Source organism: Rhagoletis zephyria, unplaced genomic scaffold (assembly GCF_001687245.7).
Source record: "Rhagoletis zephyria isolate East Lansing unplaced genomic scaffold, Rhagoletis_zephyria_1.1 Rzeph_scaffold_02208, whole genome shotgun sequence".
Classification (NCBI taxonomy): domain Eukaryota; kingdom Metazoa; phylum Arthropoda; class Insecta; order Diptera; family Tephritidae; genus Rhagoletis; species Rhagoletis zephyria.
Window position 1 is genome coordinate 46,158 of NW_016159292.1, and position 18,255 is coordinate 64,412.

Here is an 18,255-nt window from a genome sequence, read left to right on the forward strand (position 1 = left end):
AAAGAAATTTCCAAATGAGTCTGATTCCCTATTGGGCAGTCGATGCGACGTTGACGTTAACTACGTTCATCACTTTTATAAGTATCCTTCTGTGCCATATGACTTTCTCCGCACCACAAGCAGCCTAATTGCCCAAATGCACAGCTCGCGACGAGACGCACTCAACTTCACTTTGCGGTATCGACAGCGGCAGTGTGTAAGTGGTTGTTGGTCAGTGAATGTGATTGTTGTTGTCACTACCAAGGCCATCACACCCACCACCACTGCCGTCATCCATTAGCAACTTAGTTACTAAATGCTGTGTCTCCCATGGTGGTCACTGCACAATAATTGCATACTGACGACTCATATGTGAAGGCAAATGTGAAAAGAAAAAAAGAGAAAACGAGGAAAACAAAGCCAACCAAGGGAAGAGCATAAATTAAAATAGAAAATAATTGCGCAGATAGAGAAGAGCACATAAAATCGTTGCCACCGCGCTGGAGTTACCCACACCACGTTGAAGTGTACAGAAACGGTGCATCAGTGATCCGTATAGAATGCGAAAAAAGGAAGAAAAATAAGGCTGGTAGGTGCGATTCGGCATTAGAGTGTAGAGTTTACTAATGCGCTTTACATTTTTCCACTTGTCTGTGGGCGTCTTACGGTACATTGGTTAAAATGTGAATGTTTTTGTTTTGCGTTTTTTAAGTGTTGTCTTCCAAAGCTAAATATTTGCTCCAAATTAACGCTCAAATGCGTTTTCTTTTTTAATTTTACTTAATTTTTATTTTTAGCTTTTATTGTTTTGAAAATAATTTTTTTTAATTCGTTTAACTGTTACGAATTTATATTTTTTTCTCTTTTTTTATTAAATTACTTTTATTTTCCTCTTAATTTTTGGATTCTATTTTAAACAGAAGAATTTTTTTTCATTTAATTTTTAGGAACTTATTTTTCTTTTTTAAATATTCTTTACCTTTGTTTATTAAATTTTCTTTTCATTTTTACATTTTGTTGTTTTAAATAGGAACAGGTTTTTAATATCATTTAATTTTTAAAAACTTACTTTATTAATTTTTATTCAAAAAAGGCGGAGTTTATCAATTCGTCGGAATATTGTATTTTTTTATATATGTTACCGCATAACTTTGGACTACGTTAACCGATTTCTATCATTCTTCTTTTATCGGAAATGTTTTTAAAGAAACGGGTGTACCTCAGAGGTGGTCCCTTACTAACTTTTAATTTAGTTGGATCATCAAGAAATGAACGGTATTCTAAAATTTTTATAGGAGAATTGTAGTCGGTTTTGTTTTTTGCCTAAAAATATCAAAGAAGAACCAAAAAAAAAAGTTTATTTCTTTCTAAAGGAGCGAAGTAATTGCCATGTAATTGAGTCATGATTTAAAACATTTTTAATGAGCTCACTTACTTTTAAGTAGAACACAAATGGACATTCTCACATACATATGTATGTATATACATTTACATACACTTGTGAACACCGATGTCCTTGCTTGCTTTTAAATGAATCACTTTCATTGCACTCACATAAAAGCTCACAAAAAGTGCTACACATATCCTAATTCGACAAACGCAATTGAATTTTGATTCCTTGTGATTTGATTTCGATTAGCTACAATTAATTTCACTTGCTGCTTTCAGTGTTAATTGATGGCGTGGACACGTCCACCATGACACGGGACCAGCTGGAGCAGTTTGCGCTCAAACTGAAGGAGGAAATGGAACGCGAACGTGAAGAGAGAAACTTCTTTCAATTAGAACGTGATAAAGTTCGCACATTCTGGGAGATTACCAGAGGACAATTGGGTATGCGGTGACTTTTTAAAACAAATTCATTCTTTCTTTTTATTTTTTTGGTTTAATTCAAATAACACTTTAAATTTTCCAAAAAAAAAAAAAACAGAGGAAACCCGCTATGAGGTCCGTCATAAGGATCATGAAGTGGAGATGGCACAGGAGCTGGCTGACATCGATACCAAACACATTGTGCAACAAATGAAGCATCTACAGTATGAAAACCAGAATAAAATTGGTGAAATACGCGCTGAGGCAATGACACAACTGAAGCTTGCCCAAGAAGATCATGTGGCGCAGGAGCAGGAGTTGCTCAAGGATAAACGCGAGCTGCGCCGATTGCTGCGCGAACGAGAGGAAACGCACGAATTGCAAATTCAGCAGCTAAAAATGAAACACAACGATGAGATGGCGTGAGTAGATTTTGGATTTGTTGGTTTTCTTTTTCAGGGTATAACAAACTCCAGCACAGCATCTAAAGCTTTAAGCTTGATCTCGATTTCTTGTTGAAGCAAAAAATTTAGCTCATATTGACCTTCCGCAAGAAGTTCCAAAACAGAGCTGAAAAATCTAGTAGCAGATATTTTATCTTTTATTAATTAGAACAGGCTTGTAAAGGACGAAGATGGTCCTTGCACGATGGCAGGGGTTGGGGGAGAAAACCCTCTGCACTATGCAGATCGAAGTTTTGCAAGGGTTGGGCGCATCTCCGGAGTTGTGCTCCTAAAACAGCATTAACAGATCGGAAGTAGGTTGAGAGCGACTCCCTTTTAATTCCGTTTATGGCCTGAACATATGCTCTCGGGTCCAGTGGTTGTTTTATGGACCTCTGGACCACGTCCGTCAGTTCGTATAGATGCCTTCTGACGTGCCAGAAGTAATGTTTAAGAACATCACAGTCTTCTTGGCAAACTGAAACTCCTTATTGATACTATTTTGGCGGCGGCTTTTAGATTGAGAAGAAATCCTGCTCTTAGGAGACTATTCCGCAGTTAGTTATGGGCACGACACTGGCAGAAGATACATTCCACTGCCTCTTCTTTCGTTCCGTAACTCCGGTAGATTTTTCTGTTTAAAGTCGTTCGAAGCCAATAGCTTACCGTCTTCCTTCTTGATTGATAGGAGAAACTTCATGCGGTTGATATCATGCATTCTACACATAATCCTAAACGCTTTTGATCTTTGCGCTTTGATCTAAAACTTGAACACCTTCCGAACATGTCGGCCTCCCATTTAATCGCTTGCAACGAGATCGGCACTTCCTCCATCAGCGTACAGGTCGCCTTCTTTGGCAAGTCTGTCGGCCTCCTCCTTGCTCGATACACCGGTGTGCACCGGAACCCGGCACAGATGTTCGTCTGTGCCAATATGTAGTGCATATAAAGTTGCCCTGCCCTTCGCCAAACTTCCTAAGTTAGTGCTGCGCGATAGTAGCGCCTTTACCGCAGCCTGACTGTCGAAATAGAGATTCTCCCGTTTTTGTTATGCTGCTTCGAGTTATTTATTAGGTTGCTTCTCATTAGCTCCGTCGCCACGTGAATTAAGAACCGATTTCAGAAACTGTAAGCCACAGACTGTATCAGAGACCAATCACTGCCGCTGTCGCTTTCTGAATATTATAGGAAATGAACTACACAGAAAATCCTTTGCTTGTTTTCTCCAATAATTGTTTTCTTTCTATCACCAGCCAGGCGCGCATTCAGTTCCAGCGAGAAGCCAAGGACATGGAACTTTTGCACGAAGAGAAGATGAAGGCGCTGAAAAACGAAATCGAGCTTGCCTATCGCATGCAAATGTTCGAAGTGGAAGAACGAAAGAACACACAGATTCAACGATTGATCGAGAGCCACGACACCGCCTTCAACGACATGAAGAACTATTACAACGACATCACGCTGAACAATTTGGGACTAATTAGCAGTTTGAAGGATCAACTTGAAGTGTTGCGCAAACAATCGGAACGCAGTGAGCGCACCGCCACCGAAGTATCCGCTGAGAACCGCAAATTGAAAGAACCACTAGAGGCGGCACAAGCTGAACTGGCCGACATGCGTCGCAAAATGGAGCACTTTGAGCGCGATCGTAGTCAGCTGGCACGCCTTAAAGTACGCAACACATACATTGAAAAGCAACTGAAGGCGCTTACATGGGAAACGGAGACGCTGCTACTTCGTAACGACACCCTCAAGAAAGAACGTGAAGAACTCAAAGCGAAATTCGATGAAGTCGTTACGGAGTTGCAACAGAAGACCGGCTTAAAAAATGTGCTGCTCGAACGCAAGATCAGCATGTTGGAGCGTGAAAATGAGAAACGCGATTTATTGTTGAAGCAGACACAAATGATGTGCGGTGCTACCGGTGAAGCCTCAAAAAGTCTGGAGAAGCAAGTCAGCTCAGTACTGGATGAGAAAAACAAAATAATCGAAGACTTGCGCTACGAATTGGTGCGTGTCGTTAAGGCGCACGACGACCTACTCGCCACATACGAATCCAAGCTGGTGCAGTTCGGCATACCACAAGACGAATTGGGCTTCGAGCCGCTGCGCTTGTCCGAGAAGCATCGTTATTTATGCGGTCCAGCTGGCCTGGTGACCAAAAATCAATGAAAAACTCCTGCCTGCTAGCTAACGGTGTAGACACGCTTATCGCTTTTGGTAGCGTTATGCTTTTTTCTTTCGTTACCTTTTGCATTCACTTCTTAAAGCTAGCATTAATGGAGGCTAGCATTACAGGAGGCTAATCGACTGTATGGAGTGTGATTTTTTTCCGTTCACTTATATTTTTTTTAAATACATGTATGTAACTAGAAATGCATGTGTGTGTGTAACGCTGTTTTTTTTTGCATTTTCGTATGTTGTGTGTATTTTCCACTGCTCAGTGCATGAATGGAAACTTTCGCTTTATGTGCGATGATTTACTGGCACATTGATGCGGCTGCCGACCGAGTACACCACCTTGCGCTGTGGTGAGAAGTGGTTGGCAGCGCGGGTGGTTAGCATGTCGGCGTCAGTTGCATGCAGCAGGCAAGTCCATTATTCAAAAATTCTGCTGTGCATCGGCTGCAGTGGTAATAGTGTTGGCGTTGGCGTTGGCGTTAACTATGTTTTGGCTGCAGCACATTTTGGCCATTGGCCAACCAACAGTACGTCGAAGAGTATCGAATATATATATGTATGTATGTATAAGAGTTCATAAAAGCAGCAAACTATAGCTGAACTTGAAAATGGCGTAGGAGAAAAATGATAAATTAAAGCGATGGTGAGTAGATAAGAAGCTGTAGTATATTAAAGGTGATAGGAAAAGTAAATTTGATAAAGTCATTTATTTCAGGTGGGCTTCGTTTTTTTGGTTTCTGCGCTAATCGCATATCTGCTCTGTCAAAACATCTGCTGCCCTACGATCATTTAGTAGACTTCAAAGCTTTATGGCAGCGTGGTAGACAGGGGGTGGTATTTCTTGCAGGGGTTTAGCTGCAGAGGCTATAGACATCAACTGGCTGGCGTGCGCAACATGAAATCACATAATTGGTGGACCACTTTTCTTAATGCTTGCTAATATTTGCAAGGGAGCGTAAAACCTCTCCCTTTTTGAATAAAACGCATGCTTTGCTTTTGAGCTGGTTGAAGTTCGAATGTGGAGTTTTTTTATTTTTCGTCGGTTTTATTAAGTTTTACTTGACAACATTTAGAGAAAAATTGAATAAGGTAAACTTAAAAATATGTTATTTTATGAAAAAAAAAATTAAATTCTTGATGTGGTAAGTTTAATTAAAATATGTACGGGTTTTCAGTAATTAAATTCGTTTTTTTACCCAAAAAATAAGACTTCTTTGTTATTATTATTGTGTTGAAAAAATATAATAAAGAGCACATAAAAGTCTTGAAAGTGATGTGCAATGATAACATCTTATCTACGTTTATATTTTTTGTAAGGAATTTGAAAGGCGTTAATGCACGCACACCTCGAATTTTTGTATATAAAATTATTCAAGCTGTTTTCTGGAAAAGTTGAGTCATGTATGTATGTATGTGTATGTGTATTTGTTTAAGTTACATTTTTGTTTTTTTGTTTAGCTTCATTTTTCTTAATTTAGATTTTTTCATTAAATGCTAATATCCATGCGAATAGAATATATGTACTTAATCTTACGAAAGTTTAGTTTCTGCCGTAGTCCAAACATATGTATTTTTTTTTTCTTTTTTGGCGGCAGCTCCTTGGCTGCTTAGCTGCTTCGCCATAGATATCTTATTTGTAAGGTTGTAATTTACCAAAGGAAAAATTTTATAGAATTTTAATTCATATTTATTTATTTTTTTTTTTTAATCAATTTCGAATGTGGCCTTCGTATGACTCTACCATTTCCATTATTTCACTCATGCGATAAGCTTAACAATATCTAATAAGAATTTTCCACTTCTACTGCTAAACACACATTCATGCATAGGGAAGTATGTATAGTATGTATGTTTGTAACTATAGTCTAGTACACTATTTGATATTTGAGTACTAAAGAACTTATAGAATACTTAAAAATTTCGTTTAATTTCGCTTAAGAAAAGTGAACCTATTATGTATATTCTCTCATAACTTAAATACTTGCGGCAATATAAGGAGGATATTCAGAAAACTTAAATTTCTTTTATGTTGGGGATGTTCTTACATTTGCGAATATGTGTTCGATTTTCTTTTGCTATACAATTTTTTCATCTAATTCATTGTAATACTCGTACATACATTGTTTTTGAAAAATATCACATCAGTTTTTAACGGTTCTATTTTCTGTTTTTCTTTTACCATGTTGCTTCACATTTTTCAGTGCACTTAACTCTGGCTATTTGACAACTTCAGTTGTCCAACGCCGTGTATGTGTATGAATGTGTGTGAATGTGTATGAATGTGTGTGTGTGAAAGTGTATATGCCTATGGTGTGGTATGCTATGTTTTATACTCTAACAGTTATCTGCACTTTTGGCTGCGACAATTTTACGATTATTTTTATTAAATTCTTAAAATAAAAAAATAAAAATTAAAAACCTATTTTTTAATAAGATACAAAAGAAAAGCAAATTATGCACTATGGTTTTCGTTTTTGTTTCGTTCATTTTGCTATTGTGCTATTTCGTTTTTAGATTTTTTTTGTGTATGTATTTTGCTTAAATTTTGAGGATACCTCGGAGTTTTGAAAGGTACTTTTCGGTTGCGCTTGATTTCTTTTGTTTTTGCTTCTCGTCGATTTTCTTTTTTGCCTAACCTTGAATTTTGCTCTAGTAGTTTTGTATTTTTTTTTTTTACATGTGTGATTCCTTATTTTACTTTTATTGCAAATTCATTCGGTTGGTCCAGTAACGAAAACTAGTTTTGCTTTGCTTTTGTATGTTTGTGTTTATTTTATTTTTGTTTACTTTTCTATTTCGATTCGTTTCGATTTTAATACTTCTCAATTTAATTTCTATGTACGTATGTATGTATGTATATCGTTCGTTTAACATTAAATTTTTTGCTTTAAATTTCTTAGCGATCACAACAGTTTTTCACAGACGAGTGTGTTTTGGAAATTTCGCAAATTTCTATTTTTATGTATTTCAAAATATACTAAGACTTAAAATTAATAAAAGGAAAATCGTACATACGTAGTAGGTAATTAAATTTTAATTATAATTATAAATATCTTATTCTTCGTACATTCGATTTGGTAGTAATTGGTTGTATGTAGATACATAAATCATAAATTAAAGTTTCAAATGTTAATTTATTTTTATTTTATTGTTTTAGTTGCTTTTAACTAATTCATTTCATTTATTTCCACAAAACTTTACAACTGGTTTGGTCACTTTTTCTAGCCGATTATTTTGTGAATATGAATAGTAAAATAAAGAAATTTTTAATTGTCAAATTTTTCCTTCCTTCATTTTTTAAGTAATTTACTTCCTGGAATGGCACGTATGTAGATCCTAAATTTTCATTTTCCTATGTAGTTATTTTACTAGATAACGGCGATTTCGTATGTTTTGCTTGCGGCTACTTTTGTTGCTATTTAACCAGTTTTTGAAAGGCAGTCATAGATTTCAGTTGTCAATACAAAAATTTCACTATTTACTTCAAGTAATTAAATTTATTTAGTTTATTGTTCATTTAGTTGCAGTTGCATATAATTTTTACCATTTCCTTGTAATAATATTAACTACTAACATTCTAATGGATTTGTGATATTTTTTCAATGTTTTTAGTCAAATGTTACTTGGAAATCTCGGCTATATTGCATTTTACACATTGGAATTTGGCAGCATTGTTTCTGATATATAAATATTCCTTTGCTTTAACTCTTTCGTTTATTTAACTAGGTTCCTTTCACACGGAATTTATAATTTCGTGTATGTATTTTTCTATGATTATTTATGCATGTATCTTTAACACAATTAAATGAGATTCTTTATTTGCTTTCCTGCTAAAATTTGTTAAGCATTATGCTAATTGGAATTTCGAAAATGATTAACTTCAAGCTGGCCGAAGGAAGTTGCATATCAAGAGTTATATGTACATATCGCATACGATCTTCAAAAGTGACACAACTCAAAATTACACGTTCGTCAGAAAATGCTTTTGCTTTTTTACATTTATGAATATACCAACATTTTGCATTCCAACTAGCACAGCTTCTGCTACTTGGTGCAAATTATTCCGCTTGTGTATCGGTGTGAGTTTTTGTGTATATGTATGTATGTGATTAAATGTATGGTATATTTATAGTGTAAATAATATATACTTCTAAACTAAATTGTTTGTTAAATTAAAAATCACTTGTAAATTCCAAACAAATTTTTAATTTTCAGTTCTGTTTGCTATTTCGAATCAGTTCTGTTTCAGTATCAGTTTTAAGTTTCGTTTTTGTTTACATAATTATTTCATACATATTTAAATAGATTTATGTTTATGTAGGTATGTTTATTGCGCGTATTTGTGCCAATTACACGAGCTTTACTAAATAATTTCATTAGTAAATTTTTATCATTTATTCACTCATTGATACAAAATATAATTATAATTCACAATAATTTAGTTAAGTAGGTATAACTTAGGTGGTAGTTTGCATTTCGAATTATTTCGCTTTATTTTCATTTTCTTAAGGCATTTCATTTTAGCATCCATACGGGTAAGTTTCGTGTATGATTTCGATCAATTTTGATTTGATTGTATCTTTTCAATAGTATTGTATTCGAATTTTCAATTGCATTATTTTTTTGCTTGTTTGGCTTTTTCTTGTTCATTACTTTAAAAGTACGATTTGAACGGCGGTTAACTAGCATAACAGAAAACGTGAAAAACAATTGAGACAAGCATTAATACAATATAATTACTTTGTAATTAACAATATAAAAACAAATCACTTAGGAATATGTTTTCTCAAAGTAGAGGTATATAAGTTTGAAAATAAAATAAACGTAAAAACTTCATGAATTGTTAAAGAAAAATTTCGTAGTTCAGAAATTAACAAAACATAGAACAATTACCAACTAAGGCTTACAAAAAAAAAGAAATAACTAAACCTCCGTTTAATCTTTCTTTCATGGTTATGCACACTACAATCTATGATAATATTAATCATGTAGTTATACTCATCATATGGTTAATATGTAAGTAGAGCATCTATGAAGGTATTATCATATACTCGTCTAATAAAGTGGCATAATTATATTTCACGCCACTCACAATATTTTAAGTGGCTTAATCATATTCATATATGTATGTAAGTATGTATGTGTGTGTATTAACCGTGATCATGGTCACCAAAATATTTTATATTTAAGTTAATGATTCTTTTCCCTCTCTCGCGAAGGAATTTTTTTTTTTTTTTACTTTCTACTTGCCCTCTAAACAAACCAATTTTGTTTATTATACTTCTTGCTTGCTACTTATGTATGTGCCACTCAGCGATGTTGTTTTAAGATTTTGTGTGAATCTTAGCCGAAGTGATTCAAAGCGAAGTTATTTATTATATTAGTGGTGTGTTCATCTAAACCACAAATTTCGAGTATATTTTCATTGCGTGTATCCGAATAGCGCATTGATTTGCGAAACTTGAGTAAATCAAGAATAACGTACCTGTGAGAGAAGCAATTAAAGTAAATTATTTTGAGTGGAAAAGCATGTTATAATTATTATGACAAATCCAATTACTGATCCCAAAAGTGCAAATTTAATAATTTTGCTATGCACACAAGAATGCTATGCATACTTGTGCCTATTTAGGTTAATCAAAATATAAAGCATGATTTTCGTGTAGTGTAAAATAAAATCCAAAATAATCAAGGTGTTTTCAATATTTCTCATTCATTTTGGAAATTATCATTCTTCAAAACGAGATTAAAGAGAAGTTTTCCGATGCCCCAAAGTGAAGAAAAAATGTGAGCCTATTCAAGTAAAGCGGAGTGTATATGTACTCAACTCAACTTGTTCCTTAACATTAATGGGCATGATTACCTTTTCCTAGAAATTCATACACAAAGATACTTACTTTGCTTTCGGGTTTCTTTTTTCGCGATATTTGTCTAAAAATTTACATAGAAATTCAGAAGTTTGTTTGGGATTACCACGCCCGGCAGTTGGGACAATAACCAAGAACACATCGTATGTTTGCTTTCTTTCCATAGCACGCAAAATTGGCGTTATTAAACGTTGATTTGTTTTTGTAATCTACATCAATAAAGAAAAACATTCGAACATGCTGAAAATGATAATCATGCATAAAACTTACATCAAATATATCGCAAAAACCAAGTGCATCTTCCACACTAATTTCTCGCTCCCAAGGCAATTGCCCCAAAGTAAGCTTATCATCGACCCAGTAAAACACATCAACCTCTTTCTCTTTTTTGTAGTAGCCTAATGCTAATGTTATAGCTGCTTCGAGAAAACCTAATTTTTTGTGGTTCTTTAAAGGTTCTAGAATTGGAATATAATTGGTGTCATTCGCATTATTTAAGGCATCGAAGAAGTATGCAACTGTGTAAATATGTATGTATTTCACTTACTTTTCCTATAATTTTTTTGAATATTAATGGTGATATGCATACGCAAGCCAGTACTTTGATTGTTGCCGAATGACTGTTCGTACAGCTGTTTCAAGAGCGGCATCTTCAGTGATTCGATCCGTTTGGGTGCCACCTGAAATATATGTTAATTGGTATACAGTTTGTCATACTAGTTTTTAGTATTACCTTTGCTATGTCATCGCGCAAGCCCAAGTCACGCATTTGCATGAGGAACACAATTGGATGAATATTGTCTTTGCGCAATAGCTTCTTATTTTCAAATAATGTCTGGCATAGTTTCATTATCTTTGGATTATCGAAGTGATTGTAACGAGCAAGATTGCGCCAACTCTTTAGCAGTTGAATATAAGACATGGTTGGTATTAAAGTCTCCATGATAGGGGCAAATCGTAACAAATGGCCTGGTACTTGATTGTAACGTAGTTTGAATTTGCGAATGATTTTCAATGCTTCTGCCTTGTTCTTAGTTGTGCGTAGTTTGCTTACTGACAGAACAGCAGTTGGGAACATTTCTGTGTTACTTTTGGTCTTTTCAACTTCAGCAGCGGTTGCTTTGGTCGCTTTCTTCTCGTCTTCTGCTCGGTTTGTAACATCTACATGATTTTCAATAGCTGTTTCGCTAGATTCAGATGCTTTAAGTAATTCCGTGCAGGTTTTGAAAAATGGGGTGACCACACCCGCAGCACCTATGGTTTCATCGTTAATGTGACATAGCTTTATAAGTGATTTGTGCGTAAAGCCATGTGCACCTCGATGCGTCAGCCACATTTGACGTATCTCATCGGGTGACTGATTCTCATACCAGGATGTTATGGCTTTGCGTGTGGTATTAGTAAAACCCTTATGATTTTGTTCTCGCCGAATGAGTGTAGCATATTTACAAAATAGGAAAAGGTCTTCATCATTTCGTATTAATGCCGGAAATGCTTTTCTTAACGACGTTTTCCTTTTAATTTCAATGTCACTAGCTAAATAGACTGCATATACGAAGAGCGACTAATATATCAATACGGAAAATAGAAAGGTTAGTCAACATTTGCAATATGTATACATGTACATATTTAAATAATATTAACCTCATCACGTCGCACTAACGTTGTCTCCTGTAGAGCTTGTTTCAATATCATAACCATTGAAACGTCATCCAACGCTTGGCAAAGTACCTGCAGCTGCGGCAAGTATTTATGCACATCGACTGAACCCCGCAGATGAACGTAGACGGGTTCAAAGCCGCCAAGATAGCAGTAGCGTTGCAATTTAGCCTTTGCATCCAACTCCATTGCTCAACTTAATTTGTCAATACAATACTGAATGGAAAATAGAAATCGATTTCCTTCGAAATACTACAAAGAAGACAATAGTTAACTCCACTCACGTTTCAAACCTATTGCCACCGTCTGCTTTCGACACAGCAAATTTCACTCTTCGCTTCGCTGCTGATTCTGGCCACAGCCCAAAATCAAAGACGCAAAAACAATACTTCGTTACGTTACCAAGTTAATTCCACTTTTCTGTGGATATTTCCTTTATAATTGGGTATGTTTTTTGGTTTATTAAATGCAAAAATGGATAAACTCAAGAATGAAATGAAGAAATGTGCAAAACGCACAAACCGTAGTGAAATGCAAAATGCAGAAATTCTGCTGTATTTTGTGATGAGAAAAAGCGATGGGATCTTAATCGATAGTCGATAAGTTTTTGCAAAAATTAACAGAAGTTCATGTATAATCGATAACCAAAATTACAAATTTATCAATTACTACGTTTATACGTAAGCTAATTGTAAATAAAAATAATTTGCAAATACCTAACTCATTAGGGGTATTCTCCGACTCTTGCAAAGCCCTTGCACGGTGCACGGATTGCACGGTTTGCAAAGCTGTCCCATACGAAAACCGGTTTTTACCGTGCAATCCGTGCAATCTGTGCACCATGCAAGGGCTTTGCAAGACTCAGAGAATACCCCTACTGTTTATTCGATGGGGAAAAATCTTTTTTAATATTGCCTTATTTGCAAATAGTACCACTAATCAATACTTAATTGCGTGATTTAGTTAGTTGCAAATAAAAAGTAAACTCAGCGTTTATACGGTAAAATTTACCATTTTGCAAATTGTTATTTGCAAATAATACGTGCGTACAAACGTAGTAAATAAACCCGGGAATATTCAAAACTATTTTTCCATTTGTGGGTTTTATTATTTCAATTAAATAATTAGAGGATTCCCATAAACTCGTAAACGGCAGGAAAACCTCGAGACTTTAACAGACTCGGAAAACGACTATCAAAAATGGTATGAATGATGCTTTTCGCGGCCTAGAAAACTTTCGAAGCAATCTAGTTGCGGAAACACCATTGAAAAGAAAGAGCCAATTTACACGAGGACTTTTCACCCTGGGTGAGTTCGAGATGCGCTCCGCTTTAAAAATGTGGACGAAAGGGTCTCTAATTCACGTTTAAGAGAATCCCCTAAATAGTTTGTGAAGTCTGTTTCATAAGGAAAATATTTGATTGTGTATTTGCTACAGATGACAAACAACGCAGGCGAATAGTTGAGAGTTGGCGTTAGCGTTGCCAAATTTTCGCTACGTGAATGGCTGCATTTAAATTCATGTGTTCATAGCCAGCTGTTGAAGCGACGCCAAAGTCAACGTAGCGCCAAAGATGAATGTAGGCGGACCTTCAAATAAAATACATTATACGTTCTCGAAACAAAAAAGCTCTTACGCGAGAGCATGGGCTTGGTCACCACTGTAATTCGCCAAGATCAGATCACAAATAGAGATTTTCTGTCCAACAAATGTACTATCCAAATTTGGTGTAATTCCGTTTAAGTTTTTGAGTCAAGTTTTAACAAAGGAAACTGCTACACTTTTATATCTAAACGCCTTGTTCACTGTGACATACTCTTGCATTTCTGGCGTAGTATACAGACGACCAGTGGAAAGTGTAAAGTTTTTTAATTTATGGGAACATCACTTTTCAATTAAAAAAGTCGACTTTCGATTAATTGAATTCGTTATCGACTTTGGTTAGTTGTGAATACACCTTTCACTTAAATCCCTTTATACTTTACTCCCTTCACTTTAAGTACATCAATACTTTACTTTACTTTCAATCACTTTACTTTCAGTTACATCAATAGAATGACTTGTATGTAAATTTGTTGTTGCGAATAGCGAACTAGAAAAAAGCGCCAAATTTGACAACAACAAAACAAAATGTTATCGACTAATTTGAATCTCCGTTTCGATTTGAGCATGCGCATGCTTTTCTTTAGTTTATAGGCAGCACTGTCACATATACAGAGAACGTAAATTTACGTTCTTTGATATATTTTACGTTCTACGTTGCCACGAATAAAGCTGGAACTCCATAGGAAAGCGTATGCGAACGTATACGTACACGTGCGTTTGACTGCTGAGTTGTATACTCATGTAAGCGCAGAGAACGGACAAAAATTCGAACATGAGTTCGAATGCGCACAGAGTTGAATTTTCTCAACTTTAACGCATTTGCTTGCGCAGGCAACCTACTAACAGCTAATTACACCACACGTTTGGTTATTCATATGTAAATACATATACCTACATATTTTGATGGAGAAATTTTGCGGCTTGGTATGTACTAAACATAAATCGACGTTTCAAACTTTGTCCAAAAATTATGAAAAAATCTGCAAAATTTCAGCTACATTTTCAACCTTTTATTCAGATTTTTAAGAATTTGTTTGAGTATTCAGCTTGATAGCCCATTAAGCTTCAGAGTAATAATGTGCAAGTTATAAGTTGCTAAATAATCGCTTTGATTTTTAATAATTTTTTTTCTCTTGTAGACATTTGGTTAGGTGGTCGGTTGTCGAAAATGCTAAATTACGTTCTGCTAAGAAGGAACATATCAATATTTCAGCCTTTTTTGCGTTCATTACATTTGTAATGAAGCCTTAAAAGAGTCGCCTACTTTTTTCTGACTTTCTATGCTGATACAGTTTTGTTGGTACTTTTGCGAGCATGCGTTTTGCAATAGATCAGATCTTCCTGATTTGGCTTTTAATTTGACTTTGCAAACATTGCAATAAGGCTTTTAACCTCAAGTGCTTTGCATCATATTTAAGTCATCTGTGCCCAAAAAAAAATATCTTTTGAAGAAGCTGCTGCAAAAAACAAAGCTAATTCAAAACCAGTTACAAGATTAAGTAACGGAGAAAAATTACTGACAAGTTAAAAAACGTAATTTTTAACACAGAAAACGTCCTAACGTCAACAGAATACAAAAAACGTCCAAATGACGTTAAAAAGGTCAGCCTGGCAACGCTGGCCCCGACACAGCAGTTTCTTTTGCGGTTAGAGAGCCAGTGTAAGTATACGCGATTAATTAAATAGAAAATAGGGAGCACTGGTTTATTACCAGAGAACGTAAACGTTCTTTGTAATTCAAGGAAACCGTTACACGCACAATTGTGTTCCATTCAAGAAAAATATTTAGGTGTTTCATATGGAGATAGGTGTATTTTAGCACGAATAGATAAACTTGCTTAATTATTTTATGAATTAAACAATCTGCGGCTATCCGAAAATAATAATATAATGCGTGTAAGTATCAGCATATATGTGTAATATTTATATCCAAGCAACCATTTTTTATATTTCTTCGTACAGATCTTACGTTCGCAGTATTTGAAGTACAAGGCACAGCAGGGTCAGGAAGCCAGTACAAGTTCTAAAACAACAACAACGGTAAGTAGTGTTTAGCCTACAACTATTGTCGCCAATAGCCACCTTAGTTTGTATTTACCTGTGCCCTCAGCTGGCTTCGTTAAACGATGAAACTGAGGTGCAGCATACAACCTCCAAAAAGGCAAATGGAGATTTGAAATCAATACAAACCGTTACGCAGACAACGCGTACCACAATACGGCGGAGTTCGATAGCACCACTCAAGGATAATTCTTCGCGCGCACCCTATAGGCGCAATTCAAGTTATCCATTAAATGAAACTACGCAGATAGCCGATAATTTGCAAACGTGTTTGCCATCTGGTCAAGACGAGATTAATAGCAAATGCCTTGATGCGCCTACAACGCCAGCAGCAATACAGCAGGGACGGCAGACAGTCGCTTGCACTAACACCGATGAGCTTTTAAAACATCAGATATTAAACGCATTAAAAATTAAATTGCTAAACACGCCATGTGGGCGATACACGCGCATCAATTTGGTCGTAAGATTCTATGATGAAGGTGCGAATTGGTATACACGATTCTATCGTAGTTATCAGAATACTCTATGGTTGAAGATACCCCGTACGGACGGTGGTAATAAAAAACAAAAATGGTATTTTAAATGTGAGGTCTGTCAGAAGAAATTATGCTCGTTCGGAACTCTTAAGTCGCATCTTAATTTACATATGAAATTCTTCCCACATCGCTGTGAGGTGTGTCCAAAACAGTATGCCGCTAAGAATATATTAACGCGTCATAAGAAAACAAAGCATGTGAATGAGGTTTAGAAGTTTGCACAAAGAAGACGTAGAACTATTGGACGAAGTAAGCATTTACGAGAAAATATGACGGTATTACAAAGGATTAAATACTGGAATAAGCGCTAAATATTTTAAGTTTCTTTTATAGATTTAAGTTTATGTAGATTTAGGCTTAAAGCGAAGTTTACTTCTGTGACAATCGCCCAGTGAAAATACTTGACCATAATAGATACTTATTTGGATTATTTGTATATGTATGTATTTGTCAAGAAGCTTTTGCAAATTGTCTGAACCCTCTAGTTGTAATACTTTACAATAATGAATTTTTTGTACAGAAAAAATGAATAAATTATAATTTTTGTTCCTTATATATGGAACTTGACAAAAATATGCACCTGTTTGTATTTAGATCAAAATATCTGCCAATAAGGAATAACAGCTTAATTTTTGATCCTAGCAGCCTTCTGAATATTCCCATTGCATTCCATCAAAACGTTACTTTTAGTTTGGACTTCCGACCTAAGCTATTATTTCTTATTGACAGGGATACATTGATATTCAGCCCTATTGCGAGCTAGTCGCTCATCCTTCTTCAACTGTTTGTTTGTAGAAGGATGAGCGACTATAAACTATTGACACTCACTTAATGAACCAGAAAACGACTTCGAAAATACCACGGATAATCGACAGTAGACTAACAGTCGTTTATCTACTGCTAGTCGACACTCGCAATAGGGGTGACATGTGTGTACAAATGTACGTATGTAAAGACTAAGCCACTGGTTAATGCCTACATTTATACTTATGGGGCATTCCAAAGTGAGGGATGGGACATTTTAGCTCGTTGTTGCTAAAACTTTAAGTAAATTCTATTTAACCATTGATTTGACAAGTTTCAAAGTGTTAACACTTGAATCGGTTTAATACGAAATTGATAAAGTATAAAATTTAAATTTATAATTTACACAAAAATTTAACATTATCAAAGCGTGACGGGTGGGAAAACGATGACAACCGCTTCTCTGAGTTGTTGGGTCCTTTCCGAATTTTAAACAATATATAAATATTTCGTTCATAGCGGCTTTCTCGAATGTACATAGCTAGTAGAATGTTGAGTACCATTTTGTGCTTTAATGGCATTATAATATTTTAAAATACCTGTTTTAGTTCGTGAGTAAAATGAACGCTACTGGCTTGATGTGAATATTTATTATATTTTTAATAAGGGGACCTCATTTGGACAATGGGAAGCTTAAGAATTTGCATTTTACGTTAAAAAATACATATTTTGCTGTGACGGTTTGGACATCCAATATCTATTTCTAAAGAATTATACTTACTGCTTTACTGTTTTTACATACTATTAAAACATAATTTATGTAATTTATTTTTCACCTGAGGTGTCGTCTTCGCTGGAATGGCCCTTATTTATCTATGTACCATAACAGCAAATCGTTGTATATGAAGTAAGGATGCTGTACTATTTATGTTTTCTACTCATCTCGAAAAGAGTTGTACCTAAAAAGGAGTTTAAGCGAAACCATTATATGCGTTTAATGCTTTCGAAATTTGATTTATCGAAAAGTTCAAAAACTGACAAAGTTTTCAATAATTCCAAGCCCTTGAAAAGAAAAAGAATAACTGATTTCGAAGTGAAAGATAATAAGTTTATTATTTTGTATTAGATTTTTGTTAATTTCGTTCTCGGTTTTAATAATCATCATTATCGATTAAATTAAGTAGTTTGTTGAAGATTTTTGTTACATCTTTAACGACTCTTTTGCTGCTCAATGCGAAGCGTATTTATGTACATATGTATGTTGGGGGTGGGGGAATATATAAATTCATTATATCGCTACTTTAATAAAGAAAAGAACTACCTAAATTTCGGTTTCTTTACATCTGGTTTTGAAAAGAAAAAAT

At 35.1% G+C, this 18,255-nt stretch overlaps 3 protein-coding genes across 3 annotated transcripts; 2 read left to right on the forward strand and 1 right to left on the reverse strand.

The window, feature by feature from the left end:
• Positions 1-1,661: 1,661 nt before the first annotated feature.
• On the forward strand, positions 1,662-4,406 carry Gas8 (Growth arrest specific protein 8). The gene is made up of 3 exons (XM_017620609.1): positions 1,662-1,812; positions 1,910-2,213; positions 3,488-4,406. The coding sequence occupies exons 1-3, from the start codon at positions 1,677-1,679 to the stop codon at positions 4,404-4,406; spliced, it is 1,359 nt and encodes a 452-aa protein (XP_017476098.1). The 5' UTR covers positions 1,662-1,676.
• A 1,948-nt stretch (positions 4,407-6,354) lies between these two features.
• On the reverse strand, positions 6,355-12,525 carry LOC108366266 (60 kDa SS-A/Ro ribonucleoprotein). The gene is made up of 7 exons (XM_017620604.1): positions 12,226-12,525; positions 11,927-12,157; positions 11,016-11,846; positions 10,830-10,962; positions 10,553-10,740; positions 10,313-10,491; positions 6,355-9,900 (listed from the first exon to the last, which is right to left on the reverse strand). Exons 2-7 carry the CDS (start codon positions 12,128-12,130, stop codon positions 9,759-9,761), a joined length of 1,677 nt encoding a protein of 558 aa, XP_017476093.1. The 5' UTR covers positions 12,131-12,157; positions 12,226-12,525; the 3' UTR covers positions 6,355-9,758.
• Positions 12,526-15,263: 2,738 nt separating this feature from the next.
• On the forward strand, positions 15,264-16,359 carry LOC108366268 (protein odd-skipped-related 1-like). The gene is made up of 3 exons (XM_017620607.1): positions 15,264-15,443; positions 15,510-15,587; positions 15,658-16,359. Exons 1-3 carry the CDS (start codon positions 15,438-15,440, stop codon positions 16,357-16,359), a joined length of 786 nt encoding a protein of 261 aa, XP_017476096.1. The 5' UTR covers positions 15,264-15,437.
• The last annotated feature ends 1,896 nt before the right edge of the window (positions 16,360-18,255 follow it).

Excerpts from the sequence above, each read along its gene's own strand:
- Gas8 (XM_017620609.1), top strand. The coding sequence starts at position 1,677 with ATGACACGGGACCAGCTGGAGCAGTTTGCGCTCAAACTGAAGGAGGAA. Across the intron at positions 1,813-1,909 it reads GATTACCAGAGGACAATTGG|AGGAAACCCGCTATGAGGTC; the intron begins GTATGCGGTGAC and ends AAAAAAAAACAG. Across the intron at positions 2,214-3,487 it reads AAACACAACGATGAGATGGC|CCAGGCGCGCATTCAGTTCC; the intron begins GTGAGTAGATTT and ends TTCTATCACCAG.
- LOC108366266 (XM_017620604.1), bottom strand. The coding sequence starts at position 12,130 with ATGGAGTTGGATGCAAAGGCTAAATTGCAACGCTACTGCTATCTTGGC. Across the intron at positions 10,492-10,552 it reads GTTTTTGCGATATATTTGAT|ATTACAAAAACAAATCAACG; the intron begins GTAAGTTTTATG and ends TTATTGATGTAG. Across the intron at positions 9,901-10,312 it reads AAAAGAAACCCGAAAGCAAA|GTACGTTATTCTTGATTTAC; the intron begins GTAAGTATCTTT and ends CTTCTCTCACAG.
- LOC108366268 (XM_017620607.1), top strand. Across the intron at positions 15,588-15,657 it reads GTTCTAAAACAACAACAACG|CTGGCTTCGTTAAACGATGA; the intron begins GTAAGTAGTGTT and ends CTGTGCCCTCAG.